This window comes from Centroberyx affinis, unplaced genomic scaffold, assembly GCF_046629955.1.
Source record: "Centroberyx affinis isolate AG114_WGS23_722 - 3 ecotype Tasmania unplaced genomic scaffold, CSIRO-AGI_Caff_v1 ptg000642l_1, whole genome shotgun sequence".
NCBI classification, from domain to species: Eukaryota; Metazoa; Chordata; class Actinopteri; order Beryciformes; family Berycidae; genus Centroberyx; species Centroberyx affinis.
Window position 1 is genome coordinate 81,443 of NW_027279268.1, and position 18,117 is coordinate 99,559.

Below are 18,117 nucleotides of genomic sequence, written 5' to 3' on the forward strand. Positions count from 1 at the left end.
ACAGGACAGTGTCTCATGTTTGAATATATCTCTCATTATAGGCATGCAATTACTCAAATGATGTGTAAGAATCAGCAAATGAAAAACATTTGCATTGCATTGAGCTAGGATATGGATAAAGTTGTGTTCACCTGCCTTATGTGGACATTTATAGGACAGTTAAGAGAAAACCCAGGGTTGAATTAATTAAAAAGTGCTGTTCCCTCGTCAAAAATCAACTTTACTATGTTTATGCTGCTGCTGAAATGTTGTAGAAGCCAAAACATGAAGCCCTGGCAGATGGCTACATACTGTCCGTGCTCTTCTGTAAACCGGCCTGCATATCATCTTAATGTTGTTGCAATAACGCTGAAATGTTACATCAACATCACAGTTCCAAAAACACAAACATGAAAAACCCAACCAGATACACGCTTCCTGTTGAGTGAGCTGGAGGGCAGTTCTGTTATGTTTGTAATGGGTGTCGATGCGGTGCAGTGTGCAGCAGTGTGAGTGTTCCCCTCTGCCTTCATCAGAGCCGGTGCTGCTGATGGGACCCACGGTAGCGTATCGGTAGTGCAGAAGAAGCTAGCTCCAGCGAAGGCACCAGTTCATTTCATGGCCATTACAAGAGCCTGATGTGGAGACGCGGCTCGTCTCTTTGAACTGGGATTAGTAACAGGCAAGAACAAAACAGTTCCCTTATCTGGCGCTGATATTGTTTTGAGCTGCAGGGAGGCCGGAAGACGGTTCGGCAGCGTGACTGCACTGTGAAACATCACAAAGCTGCTCGCGTGCTCTGATAAGTCTTTGAGGCGGAGGAGGAGTTTCATGCAGGGTTTTTCCTGACAGGCTAATGAAGAGTAGCATCCAGGGAGAGAACAGGTACCATTCTTGATATACTGACAGGTAAACAAACGCAGCAGTGTCATAAACCTCAGACACATCAAATAAGACGTTTTTTTTTTTTTTTATGAAATTCAAAATTATGTAAGAGACCAGTCTCAAAGTAGATGGCTCTTCCCAAAAGGCACGGGTGTGTTGTGCTGTGGGCTTGTGAGGAGCATTTCAAGCGCCCTCGCCGCCCGTCCCGCTCCCCAGCATCAAAGCGTTGCACGCGCTGTTTGAAATTCATTGAAAGCATTGGATTAATAATGCAGAGAGAGGAGCTCAGAAAAGAGGACACATAGCGCGACGCCTTCTCGCCTCCTCAGCTATTAAAGCATGGAAACCTTTCTGACACGAGCAAATGGGAAACCTTTGAACAAGAAGGGGATGGCTGTGGAGAGGTTGCGGTGAGAGCGAAGGTAAGAATAGCTGAAGCTAAATCCCCCAGGAGGCAGCCAGATACAAGGAGCCTAAATGAAACCATTTCCTTTCTCCTTTTTGTTACCTTGTAAACTCCCCAGTGCTTTCCCTCTGAATCCATTCGTGCCGGGATAAAAAAAAAAAAGAGAAATCCATATGAAATGTTTCTTTGAAACACAATATAAGATACAGAATGACTCATGAGATACAAAATAACACATCCAGGTTCAAAGCCTCAAATGATGGGTGTAACCCGTTTTATCTTCCTTACTTTTCTGTCTATCTTTATCTATTCAAACTGTAGTGTGGCCAACATTTCAAGGCCTGGGCTGCTAGTCAGTAGCATCAGGCTGTTGAAACTCATTTGAAAAGGCTGCAGAGACGGGAAGCCTGGATGCCGCAGTCCTACATCTCCCTCTCTCCTTCTCTGTCTCTTTTCTCCAGACAAGAGTAGGCAGTCGGAGAGTTGATTCAGGTCATCTATCTTCCCTATGCCAATGTCTGTATAAGTATGTCTTAACTGCAGCGGGAGGTATTGATCCTGCTCTCTTCCCCTCTCTTCTCTTCATCCTTCTTTCCTCTCCTCCTCCAATGTTCATAGGGGAAACATTTCATCACCCCGCCACCCCTCCCCCAAGCTGATCATTAGGCGTATGGAAACAGGAGTTGACAACCTGTCTTCACTGTATCCAGCTGGCAATAAGCTGTGCAAGTTGATGATAAGGAGGAGGCTGACACCGTAATTCCAGAAATAATTTCATATGAGAAAACAGTGCTTTTTTCCAGCATGACAACACGAACGCTCACCTCCAGCTGCAGATTGGCAAACAGGATGATTGTGCGGGGAAGCCTCCAGCCTCCAGTCTTCTAGGGCCGCATGTGGGTTGAGAAACCGAGAGCGCGACACACTGCGTTATTAATGACATCAATTTTAACTCGCTAACTTGTTTGGACAATTTTTGGAAAGTTACATAGTGGAGCCTTTTCTCCAGGGCGGCTACTTTTAAATTTATGTACATACCGAATGAATGTTTTTGTAAGGTTTGTGGCATTGACAGAGTGTCGGGATGCGGTGCTTTTGCGCTGCCTCTCCGTCGAATCCCACACCAGCTCTCCGGTTGTGACTGTGAAGATGAATGGGCCACCAAGGCAGTCCCAAAAACAGGCCTTGGGACATCAATTATAAGTGGGATAGCTAATGCTGAATTAGCATGGGTAGATATGGAGGAGCAGGAGACAAGAGGATCATTTGATGCTATCGTGTTTATAGCTGTATTAGCGCTGAACACTGTGGCGAGCGGCCCTTGTAATCTGCCAATTATTTTTCTGAGCACAGCAACCATGTGCGGAATTATAACTGATTGCTAATGTCATCGTCAGTAAGCATTTTATAGTCGTGCATTTTGGGTTGGAAAGTTCACATCCATATAATTCACCACAAGTCACGTAGTAAATCGTTCTGCTGGGTATGTTACTGAGCCCATCATGTGCACTTTGTCATCCGGAAACCAATAATACACAGCTTAAGAAAAAACGCATCTTCTTTTTTTTCACTTACTTTTTCGCTTTCTGCAGTAATCTCAGCAGAACATGTCTCCCCTGTGCCACCTAAATGCTGTATGATTAATAAGAGGCTTATGATCTATCTTCTCACCATAGCCGTTCCTCCTTCCTTCCTTTCCTCAATCCGTCCTTCCTTCCTCCCTTCCTTCTCTTCTTCTGCACGCTTTATGTGGCTCCTTTATCATTCCCTGTGATATCCCCTCTCTCCCTCGCTCCGCTGCCTGCTGCATATTAAAAGGATGAGTATAATATGATTCTAAGAATAGCCTTGCCTAATCTGCTCATTGTGATAGAGTGTCACTTCTATACTCCTCTCTAACGCAATATCTCCTTTACTGCGCTGCCTCTTTTCACACCTCTAATGCTGTCGACACCTGCCCCCTGAAGCACGCGGCACACAAAGCTTGAACTCCGCAGACCTGGGGGTGCAGTCGGAGGGGTTTCATTCCAAAATACTATATCTCCTTTTTTCTCCATTATCACTGAAATTCACCAGTCAACAGTTAAAAAATATAGATTACCAAAAATTTTACTTTTTGTTAGGCAAAGGTCTTAAAATAGGTTATACAGTAAATGTTTTTTCTAAAATTAGTGTAACGTTCATGTCTGCAGTGATCTTATAAATTGTTCAAAAGGTGGATATCTCATTTTGAAATGAAACTCTTCAATCTCCCTCGCTCTTACTCTACTCTTAAATGGACATTGACAAACTTACACTCATGTGGCAAATCAGAGGAAATGGAGAATATACATTAACACATCCATTCTGGTAATATTTCTCTAGAGATCAGCGCCTACTTACAATTTAATAAGAGGGGAGGGAGCGTGTTTGGAATACAGAGGGGTAATACGGCATGGCAAATAAATGGCTGCAGGATAATGAAAGTTGAATGTTAGGATGAATGTTGTTGCATGGGTATGTTGGGATAATGACTGTGTGGCTGTGTGCCGTTACGCAACATCAGATATGAAAAGTCATTTGTTGAGTTCAGAGCAACACGGTAAACCTGGTGAGACCTTGTAAGCCCTTATTTTCCTTTGGTTGGAGAAAAAGGCCCTCAGGCTGCATGGAATAGATGTTTTGTTCTCTTGGGGGTTGTTTTTCTTTTAGATCTGCGAGTCTGTGCACCCATTTCTCAAACACACCCTGATGTAGTAAAGTAGCAACTAGACAGCCAAGAACAACTAATATATTAAGTGTATATGTATATGTATAGGTATGTAATTCTCACAGTTTAAAAGTTTTGAATGGTCACACCACATTTTCTATTCTCTTCACAATGTATATATGTCATTTTGAAATGGAGCCCTTCATTATTCAGAATTTACTATGTGTACTGTGAATTTTTGATCTGACTGTATCACCTCCTTAGGAACTCTTCTATGAACAAAACACCACAATGTGGCAAAGCCAAGGAGCGATAAACGGCGGTACCTCAGGTAGCATGTCAGTGAAAACAAAAGTCCTCCCAGGGCCATTTCTAGCCCTTATTTCAAGGTGAAGCTATGTACCAGTCAGACTCAGTGGGAAGATGGTGCAGGATGTCCTGTTAAAGGGGTATCAACTACCTACAGTACATCCAATCCCAGGAGCCACATGCTCTCGTATCACAGGGGGGGTCAGGTCTGCAACAAATAAAATCCTGGAATCAAAACCAGAAAAATTAGGTCATATCCTGTAGCTGGGCCATGGCCCCAGCTGGGCCATGATACACATGACAGTTTACCTCCTGGTCTTGGCCCTTTCCTCTTTGCCAAGCATTTTGTTCAGGACTTTGTTGAAAATTCTCAAAATACAACCTACATGTATCTATGCATCTATGCATCTATTTGTCCCATGACTGACCTCTGCAATGTTGCAATGCCAAGCTGTAGTAAATGGCGACACCTCGGGTAGCGTGTCACTCCTGATCATCACATGGTCTTTGGGCCTTTTTATGGCCTTTTACCTGCAGGGTCTCCTCTGCCTCGCACACGCAGGTCAGGAGGAGGGGACGCCACTGGCCAATGGATTCCAGAGAGCAGGCTGCAGGGAGCGTGCTAGCATTCACACAGCAGATTAGGTGGCAAGTCAGCCCTCAGTAGATGTCAGAGCAATCATAAGGACACGACTTAATTAGTAAAGGGTGCTGTGGGTAAAGGGTATCGTGGGCTCGTTTGAGTGTGATGACGACACGATCGTGGGGAAATGTCCGCATTACCTTTCGGTTTAAAGAGTAGCTGCTGTGAAAAAGCCCTGTCACCTAATTCTTTGTTTCCATTGTTTTTATTTTTTGTGTTGCAGAGACAAGGATCCGGAGCAGCTGCTGGCAACAACAAGACATCTGGAGGACAAGGTAATTAAAAAGACTGGAGAAACTTTCAAAATCAGTGAATCATGTGGAATATCTTACAACATTTCCTTTCAAGACTCTCACCTTTCCAGTGTTTATTTGCTTTGGCAATTTTATGCTTGATACACTCATTGCATTTATAATAGCATAGCTGAGAAAAGCTGAGAAGAGTTCATTCATCACCAAAAATTCAAAGTCCTTGCTCCCTGAGCGACTGTATAGCGTTCCCTACAGATCCTCCATCGCTCTGGCGCCTCTGCCAGCAAGGCTTATACAATTGGCTTCCTCAGTCTCCTAAAACATGCGCCCGTGGGATCAAGTGCCCAATGACACGACACCGTTCTGCATTATAGGCCCTAAATGAAGCCAGAGCTGGGTAAGCATTTAAGCAATGGGACTTTTGCACCATTCTTCAGAATACAGCCAACAGCTGGCCAAGGCAAAGCAGTTACCTTAATGGGGAGAGAGAGAGAGAGAGAGAGAGAGAGAGAGAGAGATAGAGATGTACATGTCACACGATTGACGGTAACAGAGGCTGAAGGACAGCTGCCTTCAGAGCTCGCTCACACACACACACACACATGCACGCACACACACACACACACGCACGCACACACACACACACACACACACACACACACACACACACACACACACACACACACACACGACAGCGGCTGACCGTAGGGCTTTCCGTCAAATCCCATCAGGGTCTGACAAGAGTTCAAAGTGTCATGTCATCGCAGACGTGACATGGAGAAGATTTCACAACGGGAAGTTCAATTAGTTAATTTGTCATTTCGATCAGTTTTCTGCATCTCTGCCATATGTCGTCCCCTCCAGGCCCGACTGTGTGAGCTCATACCAGAGCCGGGTCATTAGCTGTGAACATGCGCACAGTCAACATCAGGGAGCAATGGCTGGCTGATCCAAAGGGATCGTCCAGCAAATTCACCCCTTAATAGAGTTCAGTTAAACTACAGTGTGTTTCCCAAAGTATATATTGCTTTACAGTGTTCCCATAAATCACTTACGAAGAGGATCGCTTCGATACCATTCAACTTTAATGCCCTAACTCAACTGGGTAAAAGAATATAGACACTGGGAAACATAAGAGAGATGACCATCAGCAATCTGTAAACCCAAGTCTCTGATGAATGCCTCCCCGAGCAGAGAAGATAGACAGTCTGTATCAATTCAGTCCTGGGGGAAATAAGGACTTTGTAGGGGGAAGAAAAAAAGAATAACTCCCTGCATTAAGTGCATTGCATTACACATCATATTTATTGCTGAACTTTCTGTCATTAGACATATCACAGTGAAACAAATAAAGGCTCTAACAGGAAAATTAATATCTTCCTTGCACCCCCCCCCCCCCCCCCCCCGCCCTCCACCTCCACCTCTTCCAAATCAGGGCGGTGATTTGGTGTGTGTCCTCCGATCACATCCTAGCTTAGGAGATAACAACTTCCTGACAGGGCATTAGTTCCCTATTTGGGATGGAGTCATAGAGAACAAGCTGTCCCGATTTTATGAGATAATCGTGCAATGGTCCTTATTCAAATAGCTGTATGGATGATGGCTTTATGAAAAGAGGTAAGTCGATCAATAGAGTCGAGCCAGAATGAAATGGAGTCCTCCAGCAACCCTCAAGTAATTTTGTGGAGAAATGGGTATATTAGAAACTCACTTAACATCAAAGCTGCTGCTGTTGAAAAACATCTAATTGCGATTTAAGTTTTCCTTTGTTTACATGGTCATTAACTATATGTGTTATATGAATTTTAGGACCTCTGGGCCCTTGAAATAAGTGACAAACAATTTTAAAAGTTACATGCATGACCATGAGAAAATATGCATTCTTATCTTTATTTCTGAAAAACTTAGTTTTTGCAGATGCTGCTATATTCTTTCAGTTGTGCACAACTGTGAATTTTTCCTTGTTGATTCATTTACAACAGCAAATTACACTGCATGAGTTGGTTCTGATACACATTTCATATTTTACATTGCCTTTGAAGTGGTATTTCAGTTGGTATTGTTTTTCAGACATGTAAACGTTTTAGTTTTTGCGTGACTTCCAATCCCTGGATTGGATTAGTGACGTCCTACTCTGTTTTACACATTAGGCATTCAGCTGGTGTTCTTGCCTCGATTCCTAGATCATCAATGTTACAAGCGGGAGTGCGAGGGTCAGAGCCACAGTGCCCAGACCAGCCAGGCTATATGTGAATAATTTGCTTTGTAATTGATCATATCAAGCAGCAGGCACATGCACAGACTCTGGCAGGGGCGAAAATCTCTAAAAGGGCAGAATTGCCCTCTACAGAAATGCTAGGGGGGTCCTGGGGCATGATACTCATTTTTGATGTACTTATTCTGTATTAACACTTCTCGATTATGTCACTCGATTTACACAAAATTGCTAGTGTTGGTATTCAGTGATTGAAATGTCTACATTCATCCACAAGTTGCACTATAAGAGTCAATGCACAGTTCTTTTGAACAGGTGAATCTGCGCTCGGCATTGTGAGAATCACTTTATTGACAGTTTAGCATGCTATTTAAAAAATATGGCCTATATAAACAGAGCCTATATTCAAGTAACCATACAGTTAACAGTGTGAAAATGAGACGCGCCAAATAGATCTAGGCTTCGGTGTAAAATTGTGTTTACAGGCCCTAATAGTTTCTCCTTAATGCAGTTTGGCATCTCTCACAATTTTAGCAGTCTTATGATTTTATTGAGAGGATGAAAACATTCATGTGGCCTTAAAAGCTCGCTGCTGACCAATGTAAGCTCTTGAAGAGAGTTAAGGAATGTGCTACTGTGTATGCCAACATGACTCTGCGCATACATACATTCCTGAGAGTGCAAATGCGTTGTCTGTGCTGGCCCTTGTAAGCACAGACATTATTGACTGTCATCCTACAAAGTTACAGCTAGTCTGTAGCTTTGGACACCAGGGGTTGAATGTGCATATAGTGGAAATACTGTGGTATAAACGCCCTTCAGACTGGTTATATTCCTCTTTTAGCTTATAGCTCCTCAGGGGTTTGGTGTTAGTGATGCCTCTTTAGAAACTCTATCTCAGTCTCTCAATCTGAAGAGGGCACCCAGGACAGCACCCCCCATCCCCCCTCCACCCCCGCCTTCCCTGTGCATTTAAGAGATACGGAAATGCAATAAAGGATATGGTAAAGTTGTAATTTTATGAAAGAATAAAAGCCACCTCCAGTAATCTCATCATCCCATTTCATTTTCTAATCTTCTGAGTAAACAGTCCATGTCAATTAACGACAAATTATTGTCTTAACCAATTGCAATTCCGGTCTAATTGAGGTTCAGGTGTGCAGAAGGGGAGTCAGGGCTTATCCTTTGCCTCGTAAACCAATAACCTGCTTGCACGGCATGTTTAATAAAAATCTTTTGCATTGTGATGTAATTGGATGAGGCTTTAAACTCAGCTCAGGCAGCCAGTGATCCTGTTTGAAAAAGGGAAAAGAAAAGAAGAAATGGCCCTTTTAAACACAGTCACCATTCAGCCACATTATTCACCAACAGCAATTAATGGAATCCAAATTACCTCTAGCGCTTGGCCGAGGTGAAAGAAACACCACGTTGCAAGAGACCAATTTTTCACTGCCTTTAGCATTCAGGTCTACGTTTCTATTCACTTAATTAAAAGAGAAAGTGAGGGAGAACACACAGGCTCGAATAGACACATACACACACACACACACACACATCACAGAGGACTTGAAATGCTTTGTTGTCTGACCTTGACAATTAATTTGATGCTTGGAAAAACTGCTTTCCCAGCGTGTCTGCAAACTTTCACTCAATATAGTGAGACAGTGGGAGAGAATGAGAGTGAGACAGAGAGAGAGGAGAGCTCTTGGAGTGGGCGACGAGGGAGTAAGGCTGCTATTGACTCACGCCCACTCTGCATACCCCCTCTGCACAGCGGTACACAGTCTTTAGAGGCAACCTCTCACAGGCTCAAGGACGTCCACAGAGAGAAATGTATTCACGCTCTCTGGAACCACGGCTCGTTTTGAACTGGGTGGGTACAGACTCTGAAGCACGTCACCGATGGAGTGAAGGCAGTTTACCTGATAACCGCCCCCCCGCCCAGCACCTGGCTAAATTGGCAGGAAACCGGAGAGTGAAAAGATTGTTATGAAGATTACTGCAGGAGATTGAATATTTATCGAGTGGATATAATTGAATCAAACAGTCGCAGAAATAGGAGGTATTTCGCATTTTGCTGCGTCATGCCCCCGCTATGCCTTGAGAAACACAATACAAACCATATTGTACTATAGAGTCATTTAGTCAGGGGATGCTGCTGTCAGAAAATTCTTGTTCTTAGGGAAGTTTGGTTTTAATCTCTTTTTTTTGTGGTTTGTTCCTGTTGTGTGGATAGTGAAATCTTGCTCTGTAAGCAGTCCTCAGAAAGAGCAATTTTGAAAGTACAGTTATTAGGTTGAAGTTATGGCTGGATTCATGTTTGCTGCCATGTTAAGCTTTATCCTTGCTGGCAGGCTTTCTTGACATCACATACATGACACCAACAAACCCCCAAGGAAAGAAAGAAATTAAGAATGAAAGAAAGAAAGATCTTACTCCATGTTTTGCAATCCCTTCAAAGGCCCAGTCCTTTGACCCTAAGAAGCCCTTAGTCGTCTTGTGTGACATTGGTCAACATGGTTGGATCCCAGCTGCTGTGTATTTGGGCCATATGGTCCATATGTTCACTGGCCTCGAGTCCAACCACAACACAGGCTGTCCCCATCACTGCAACAGCTGGGGCAGCGCCGGCTTAGTACAGCTTTCTTACATCATACAAACAAACAAATATTAAAGAATATGATCCTTTGATAATGATGTTACGGATCTGATATGCGTACTATATCTGCTGATTCATGCGGGTGCAGCGCAGACTGAAAACCGCTCCACTCATCTATCTAAATGAATAACACTGAAAGAATGTGGGAATTGCCACGCAGCACAGTGTGCTCTCTTGATTTCAAAGAGGCACAGGCGTAATTTCAAATTGACTCACCTTAGAGATCAAAGTCATCTTATTGTTATAATTAGCTTGCGACAAGCTCTCAAAGTGAGGCAGGATGACCCATTTTCTACACACTTTTTAATTAGCTTTACTGTACTCAATTAGAGCTATAATGATTTCATCTTATTCTGTCAGATATTGTTAAAGGTTTAGTTAGTAAATGCACTGTATCACTGCCCAAACTCTATAGAAAGAGCTGAAACCACATATTTTCTTTGTAGCTCTATTTTTCGCTTTATTTTTCAAATGTGTCACCACATCCGTGTATGTTATGTATACATATAAGCCATATTTCCTCCCCAAATCAAAATAAAAGTTGACATGCATTGAAAAACCCACCACACAGTACCAGTCCATACACAGTCAATACTTCCTGTATATTTCTGTTTATTGATCCCAGTGGTTTCTCTCACGCTTCAGTTCCCCTCAGGTGTTTCAGAAGCATTAAGAGGTCATTGATATTTATCTGACCTTCACACAACCGCAGACACACAAGCAAGCACACAGGCAGGCACACTGCAGTATGCACACACACACACGCCCGTACACTCACATACAACGTACATGCCATACACACACATTCACAAATGAGTTTGCACACACACAAACACACATACACCTTCTGAATACGTACTGTCGGTGCAAGATGTAAGCCTGAGTCCTTATGTAATCCTTTGGCTTTTATGGTGGATATCTTATACTTAGCATGTCATGCCCTTTATCTCCTGCCAAAGTTTTTGTATCTGAAATTAGGCTGAGAGTTGCTTTTTTTTGCCTGGTACCACAGTTGCAGAAATTTAATACATGAAAAATCCTCCAAGAGAGTGTCCCTCCCTACTTTTTGTTCCATTAAGTGGAAATTGAAGCACTCATGGATTCCACTCCCTTTGTGTTCGGAAAAGATTTTCCCTACCTTGACATTGGGCACCCATTCATCTAATGCATTAAACTCAGGGTCAGTCCATGATGCACAGGATACATGTTTTGTCCTTTTTGTGTGGCTACTCATCTGTGGAAAACCACGCACAACAATAATAATTCTTGTCATGAGGGAAACGCAGGCCATGACTTCCTTGCCAGGATCCACTTCACTAAATTGTTTACTTTCATTATCATATACTTGCTTAAGATGCCTGCGGTTTTGAATTATTATTTACGTGTGTGCTTTCCTCATCCTATGTGGGGCCTGACCAATCACAGTAGGAAAGTTCAGTATAGGTATTAATCTGCAAGCATGTTACAGGCCAGCGGTGCTGTTAGCTTTCTAACCCGCAGACTGCAATTATGTTTGGAGTGCTGGGTGCCTGAAAGAAAAAAAAAATCAGGCAATGGGTTTTGCAAAACGCCCTTAGCATGGGGTAATTTGAAGCAAGGTTGGCGTCTTACTTGTAAATCGAAAACATACAGTACGTGTAATGCATCCCCATTTCTACTATATATTTTAAAGCAATATTTAACTGTTTTTAGAGTGCTTTCGCTTTTTCGCATATAAACCTCCACAGCAGTTAAGGAGCTGTCAATCTCCAACATGAGGGTTTCATCATCACCACCGGCATTCAGGCTTTATTTCCCCCAGCTATCAATATCAATAATATTGCAAACAGCTAAAATTGTTTCTCGAAAAGAATGATACAGGAATAAACAACAGGAATAAATAATATTGCTTTGATCTACTTTTGCTTGCTTGTAGATGGGCTAGAAGCAATGTTTTTAGACAAGGTTTTTAAAATGAAAGTAGGAAAGCGATGCTGACTATGGGTCCACAAATCAATTTTGGTGGTTGACCATACTTGAGCTCCCATAGAGGTACAGTGTCTCTTGTTAAAATTTCTCAAATACATGACACAATCATCCATCAATCATTTACACGAACTGTATGAAACATTAGCATCACCTTAGTATTGAGACGCATCCCGCTTTGCACAATCTATGTGTCTCTTTTCTCAAGGTCTTAAAGTCCTTCTTCAACCTGTCTCCTCCCCTTCTCCTACAAATCCCTTTCATGACTGAATTGGATTTCAGAGGTGAAATCAATAAGGGATCCTAGCTTCCACAGGGATTCAGAGCAGGTCTTCCTAACATTTTGAAAGACGGCCAATCAAGGATGGTCTCATCATGGCTTTTATGAACCCATTCCACCGCTGTCAGAAGAGACTACAGTTACTGGAAATGTCACCATGCGGGAAAGTCACGGGTGAAGAAAGTAAATCCATCGAGCCCCGGACAAGATGGCATGTGGCATTCACTTCCAGCGGTTACCACACGCCACCGCCATAAATATATACATATTTCTCCCCCCTGCTGAAAGCTCAGTAAAGATTATCCAGAATGGCACTCTGACAGCAGACATTACGCTCCCATTAGGTGAAGACAGGGGCATTGAGAAAGCGCTGCCAGAGGTAATAGGTTTTATAATCCGTTGTGTCTGTCAAGGAAGAGATGAATCCTCAAGCTGTCCTCACGGGAAGTGTGATCCATCATTGTCATACTCGGCCACTGTCTCCCATCTTGTAAAACTTGATGAAAACCCACCTGTGTCTGCAGCCCGCAAAATCTTTGTTAAAGAGATAGTGGCATGGTTCTTTTACACTAATATATCTGATGCATCAAACTTAGGTTCTAATATTTTACTTTTGTGTGTCCAGCAATTATTTAGTTTGTGGTGCTCTCATAAACATTAGCATGTACATCATTGAAAAGTAAATACTGCTGACAATCTCATTGATGCAAAGTCCCAAAGTGTAATGCTGCCTTCAAGTGCTCACCATAAGATCCTACTTCAGAGTTTGGAAGTGTGTGCTTATCCAATGTGTATTCTTGTTGCACGACTTGTCAAATATAAACAAACCGGAGCCAAGGAGCCAATGTTGACACGGCCTCCATGCTCTTTGGCATTTTTCCCTCAAGACTCATTTCATTAACTCAGGTGTCATTTTACCACTTGGGCCATTCATGTGCTCTCTCCTCCTAATTAGAATATTCCTTCCAGCACCTGAAAGCTGCATTAGATCAAATCCTGCCAATGCCTCTACTCTGTGTACCATTCATGGTTCCTGAATACAGAGAGAAATAGCAAGGGGGACTGACAACCAATCCCTCCTCAAAAAAACAAACTTGTCAACGGCCTCTTTGTCCTTCTCGGGTACGAAGATTATGAACATGTCTGGCATTGACACGGTGGAGGGCACAGCTCGATAGCTAATGCTGCCGGGATGAAAACAGCAGGCATTAGAGCATTGGAAAATTCAATATCAATTAATGCAGGACTCGGAGCGAGGCTTGACACAGCAGTTAGCGTTTCCTCCTTGAACAGCGAGAGAGAGGCACTCAAACTCAGCCCCAAGGGACCCGGGGGATTAGCTGCACAGTCAATACATGGGTTGCCTTTTCTGCTTTTGCCACTCCTCTCTCTCTCTCTCTCTCTCTCTCTCTCTCTCTCTCTCTCTCTCTCTCCTCTCTCTCTCTCTCGCTCTCTCTCTGCTCTGTTGATCAAAATCAAACAGATCAATCTAAGGCAGGAGTGTTGTAAGGTACAACTCTAAGAAATGGAATAGTCCCTATTCTGTGATTTGTAGAGAAACCATTGGTTAAAAAACGAAATTAAAAATAGCAACTTGATGATTGGGTTTCACCTCATTTCTACAATCACCACTGTATTCCATCAACAGCCAATGTACTGCTAAATGGGGAGTGCTATTGAGATTAATCATACATTAGCTTTGGTACGGAAACAGTATAATTATGCAATTAAGCCAATTTTTCTTTTATAATATTACTAATGTACCCTCTCATTATAGTCGTCTGTGCATCCTACAATCCAGCAATTAGTTGATAATCTATATTTTGCTCTTGAATAATATGATTTTCTAATCTCCCACATCTCAAAAACATTATAAATGTAATGTTTCTCAAATGGGGGTGCCACACTGCAATTATGGGTTTGTTTGTTTTTTGCCCAAACATCAGCAAATTATGTTCAGATTAAGTATACTTAGCCAGAGGAAAACTCTCTTGTGTAATCAATGCAATATTCCTCTCTACTTTTACTTTTCAACCCTTTCGGACTTCACCAACCAGAATAAAACACTCTTAATTCTTAATCTTTGGACAATCAGTGGACAATGCCTGCTGAAGCTGGCTCTTATCTGTTTTTTAGTGGGATTACAGTCATGTCCCATTGGTCGGTAGTGCCTGAGCTCCAGAGAGGATTAGAAACAGGGGATCAATTTATGCTTTGCCCTTTGACCTGGAACCTTAAGGGATTGCTCTGCCCCACTATTGTAATAAGTAATGGGGTTTATGAGGGGCACTAGTGGACATTTTAATCTTTCAGGCTACATTATATTACTGTTTTACAGTAATATAACTCGGATAAGCATGCATAAAAAACTGGAGGTTTATCGTGACATTACTCAGATTACTTGATTTTTTGAAACATTCTAAGATAGATGAGATTTTCTGAGATGCGTACCGGAGCTGAAACTCTGCTATGGCTTTCCCCACAAATAATGTCTGGGTAAAGGGAGTTCATGTTATTTTACATCGTCGTCTGTTGTTAATATTAGATGATGCGGTAACACTTTATAATAACCATCATTGATAAATGGTAAATTGATAGTTAATTAAACTTTAGTTAATTGTTATTTTCATAGCTTTTTACCCTTTTTACCGTCTCTTATCAGCTATGATACAATATATAATTTATAAACAAATGATTTTATATTACACAAACTAATGATAAAATAACATAAATTATAGCATTACTAATAATTAGTAAACATTATTAATGATCATTTCATTGTTTGTTAACAGTAAAATAACTATTAACTAAAGTTTAATTAACTATCAATTTACCATTTATTAATGATGGTTATTATAAAGTGTTACCGATGATGCTTATCGAAACATATCCCAGTTGTGGTCCCTGTTGCAGAGTGTAGTCACAAAACCTCCCATCTCTCCTCCCTGACTGAAAGTAACACACCATTTGTTAGATGCTTCCAGATGCTGTCCAAAGTGACTTTCAGTTCAGTGACTGCATACATTTTTTTTGTGGCCTTTTTATTGAGTGGCCCCAGTGGGGAACGCACCCCTACCCTTGGAAGTGACAGCACCTCACTCCACCCACTGAGCTACACAGGACAGCACACCTTTAAACCCTTCACCTGGCTAGGAAATGTGGATCAGCAAGCATGCGATACTGTCTTTGTGTGCTGCTGTGAGTCTCAACCCTCGTTTCCTGTCCCTTCCAGATGCATCCAAGAAGGACACTCCGGAGGACTTTGACATCGACATGGACGCCCCAGAGACCGAGAAGGCGGCCGTCGCCATTCAGTCCCAGTTCAGGAAGTTCCAGAAGAAGAAGAACGATGATAAATCCTAGTGAGCGCCACGTTGTTCTGCCGTTGCCTGCGGAGATGGTGGTGGCGGCGGCAGCGGCGATTGCAGAGTGGTGACGGCGTGGCATTTGCATGTAAACAAATTCGTACCTGTTCGAACTCCAGGGGTAGTGGTGGTGGTGGGGTGGGGGGGAGAGAATGCAAGGCAATAGCCTGTCGATCATATGACATGTCTGTGAATTCCATAACGTATCCTGCTATTATTATTATTACTATTATTATTATAATTTGATTGCTGTACCAATAAATGAGAAGAAGAAAAAGTTATGAAGAGCTGTTTTCTGTCCTGCCATAATTGGCCCATACATCGTTAAAGTCTAGCCGGTGTTTGTGTTAGGATATGTTTTTGTATTTATCCCAGCCTCATAGCTGTACCTTCCACCATCCATTTCTGTACTTCTCTGGACTACGTTTCCCAAAAGCACCTAAGCACTATGAACTTTGTCATTAGATGGAACAAAGGAGATTTTAGAGCGAAGGTTGTTTTTGGGAATCCCAGCCTGGAGCATTCCAGTCAGAATCAAATATTTCACCCAGACGCATTTTTTCTTATCCGCATGGTACTATCAAGCTGTGTAACAATGTACATTGAATAAATAAAGACTCTGTGTGGAACACGTGTACATGTCAATACGCAAAGTAGAAAGAGAGACAATTACCTCGAGCCATATATCAAAGCCTGAATGTGGCTGCTGTATTTCCGTTGCCTCCACAGTATGCGTGATATATTGCATTAACACACACTCTGCAGGGGCAGCAGGGGGACTTATATTCCCATGATGAACTATAAATAGAATCCTCTTCAGAGCGAGCTTCGCTGGGCTTGTTCCCTCCTCTGCCTGGTGACCCTCTCCATGTTCAGCCAAGCTAATTGACTGATTGAATCCCGCTGAGCAGCTCTCAGCTTCGGGAAGTGAAAAGCATGCATCCAAAACAGCTCCATGAATGTTGTCCTTTTACTTTCAGAGAGTTGAGATTAAAAATTTCATTATAGAGTGCTCAGTGATTTGGAAGGGCTGTTTCTGTCTTCGTTCTCAGTGATTTTATTATGGCATTTTGACTGAAAAAAGATAGTTTGAAGGATCTTGCCAAATGTTACTAGTCTTACCTGCCCAGCTCCACTTCTAGACTGTGAACAAGGCTTCAACTACAAGCAGCTCTCATAAAGAAGCCTTACTGCTGGATTTTAAAGTTGATCAGAGAACCGCGCACAGCTTTCATCATGGTACAGCGCCGCAGTACATGATGTGGTCTTTCTCATTAGTCTCCATGAGGAACATATGAGGGCAAGCCGACACTGGCTAATCTTATAAATATGCCTTACAGCCTGAAGGTGAAGTCCTTGTATATTTCAAAGGAATAGCATATGAACATAATACATAGGACACACAGAAACACACACTCACACACAATACATTTCCAGGTTTTCTAGCTTGTATTCCATCTGCATATACTCCTACATAAATCTGCATATCAGCCATCTCAGCTAATTTTCCTACAATGAGGCGAACTCTTGTCTTTACCTGTACCGATACAGACTATATAACATAATTAGTATTGCCAGGGGCTACTGACATGAACAGTTTTTATTTTAAAATGATACTAGAGATACTAGTGTTTCTGATGATGTCAAATAAATCACACAAATCCTATATTTATAACTGCTTCTTACAATAAATCTAATAAGGAAACTTTATATAATATAATATAATAATAATAAGGGGTTAGACATCACATCCCAATTTTAATTGTGGTGTAACTGCTATAACAAAGTGGTGTTTCAGGTTTGAATATCACTTACAATATACTGTACATGCTGTCACTCAAATGAATTAGATCGAGCCGTTAAAGAACACACCATTGATTGACATTGATTTAAGATATAGGAAAGGCTGTTTTACATTTTAATCTACTTTACTGGAAACTGAAGCACAAGCAAGAGTTGAAACTGTTAAAAGGTTAAGAAGATGTTGCGCTGATCCTCTTAGCCCTCAGTATCATGGCACTGTACGAGCTCGCTCAACTGTATTATATCAAGGTCAAGGATGACCTTTGCCCCCCAGGCAATTGATCCTTACAGCAGATCAACTAGATAGCCTTGTAAGCCTGGGAGGATTAAACTGCCAAGATGAGTGGACCCACTTCCTTGATATCTACAGCCAGATGGTGTATTGTGGTGAACGGAAAGATAAAGAGAAATCATGTTTCTTTTTAAAAATATATATATATTTTTAAGACCTTTTAGTATTCACAATATTTTTATGAAGTTTCTACATTTCCAAAAAATCAGTCGAATGCAATGCCTGAATGAAATCATTGTGCAGTGCTTTTTATTTTAAGTATATCTCCTATTCCTGCTGAAAAGGTGAAAAATCTCCCATGAATAACAACCGAGTACAAAGCAGGTTTGATGCCGTAGCTCAGGGGGTTCTGATTTTGGAAGACCTCCCTAAAAAC

General features: G+C 42.0%; 1 protein-coding gene across 1 annotated transcript in view; it reads left to right on the top strand.

The window, feature by feature from the left end:
* The window catches only part of pcp4b (Purkinje cell protein 4b), a 35,218-nt gene extending 19,574 nt beyond the window's left edge, over window positions 1-15,644 (top strand). Inside the window, exons 2-3 of the mRNA XM_071518916.1 lie at window positions 5,135-5,186; window positions 15,514-15,644. Of these exons, the coding sequence (XP_071375017.1) occupies window positions 5,135-5,186; window positions 15,514-15,644 (183 nt within the window). The remainder of the gene's footprint in view (window positions 1-5,134; window positions 5,187-15,513) is intronic.
* Window positions 15,645-18,117: the final 2,473 nt, after the last annotated feature.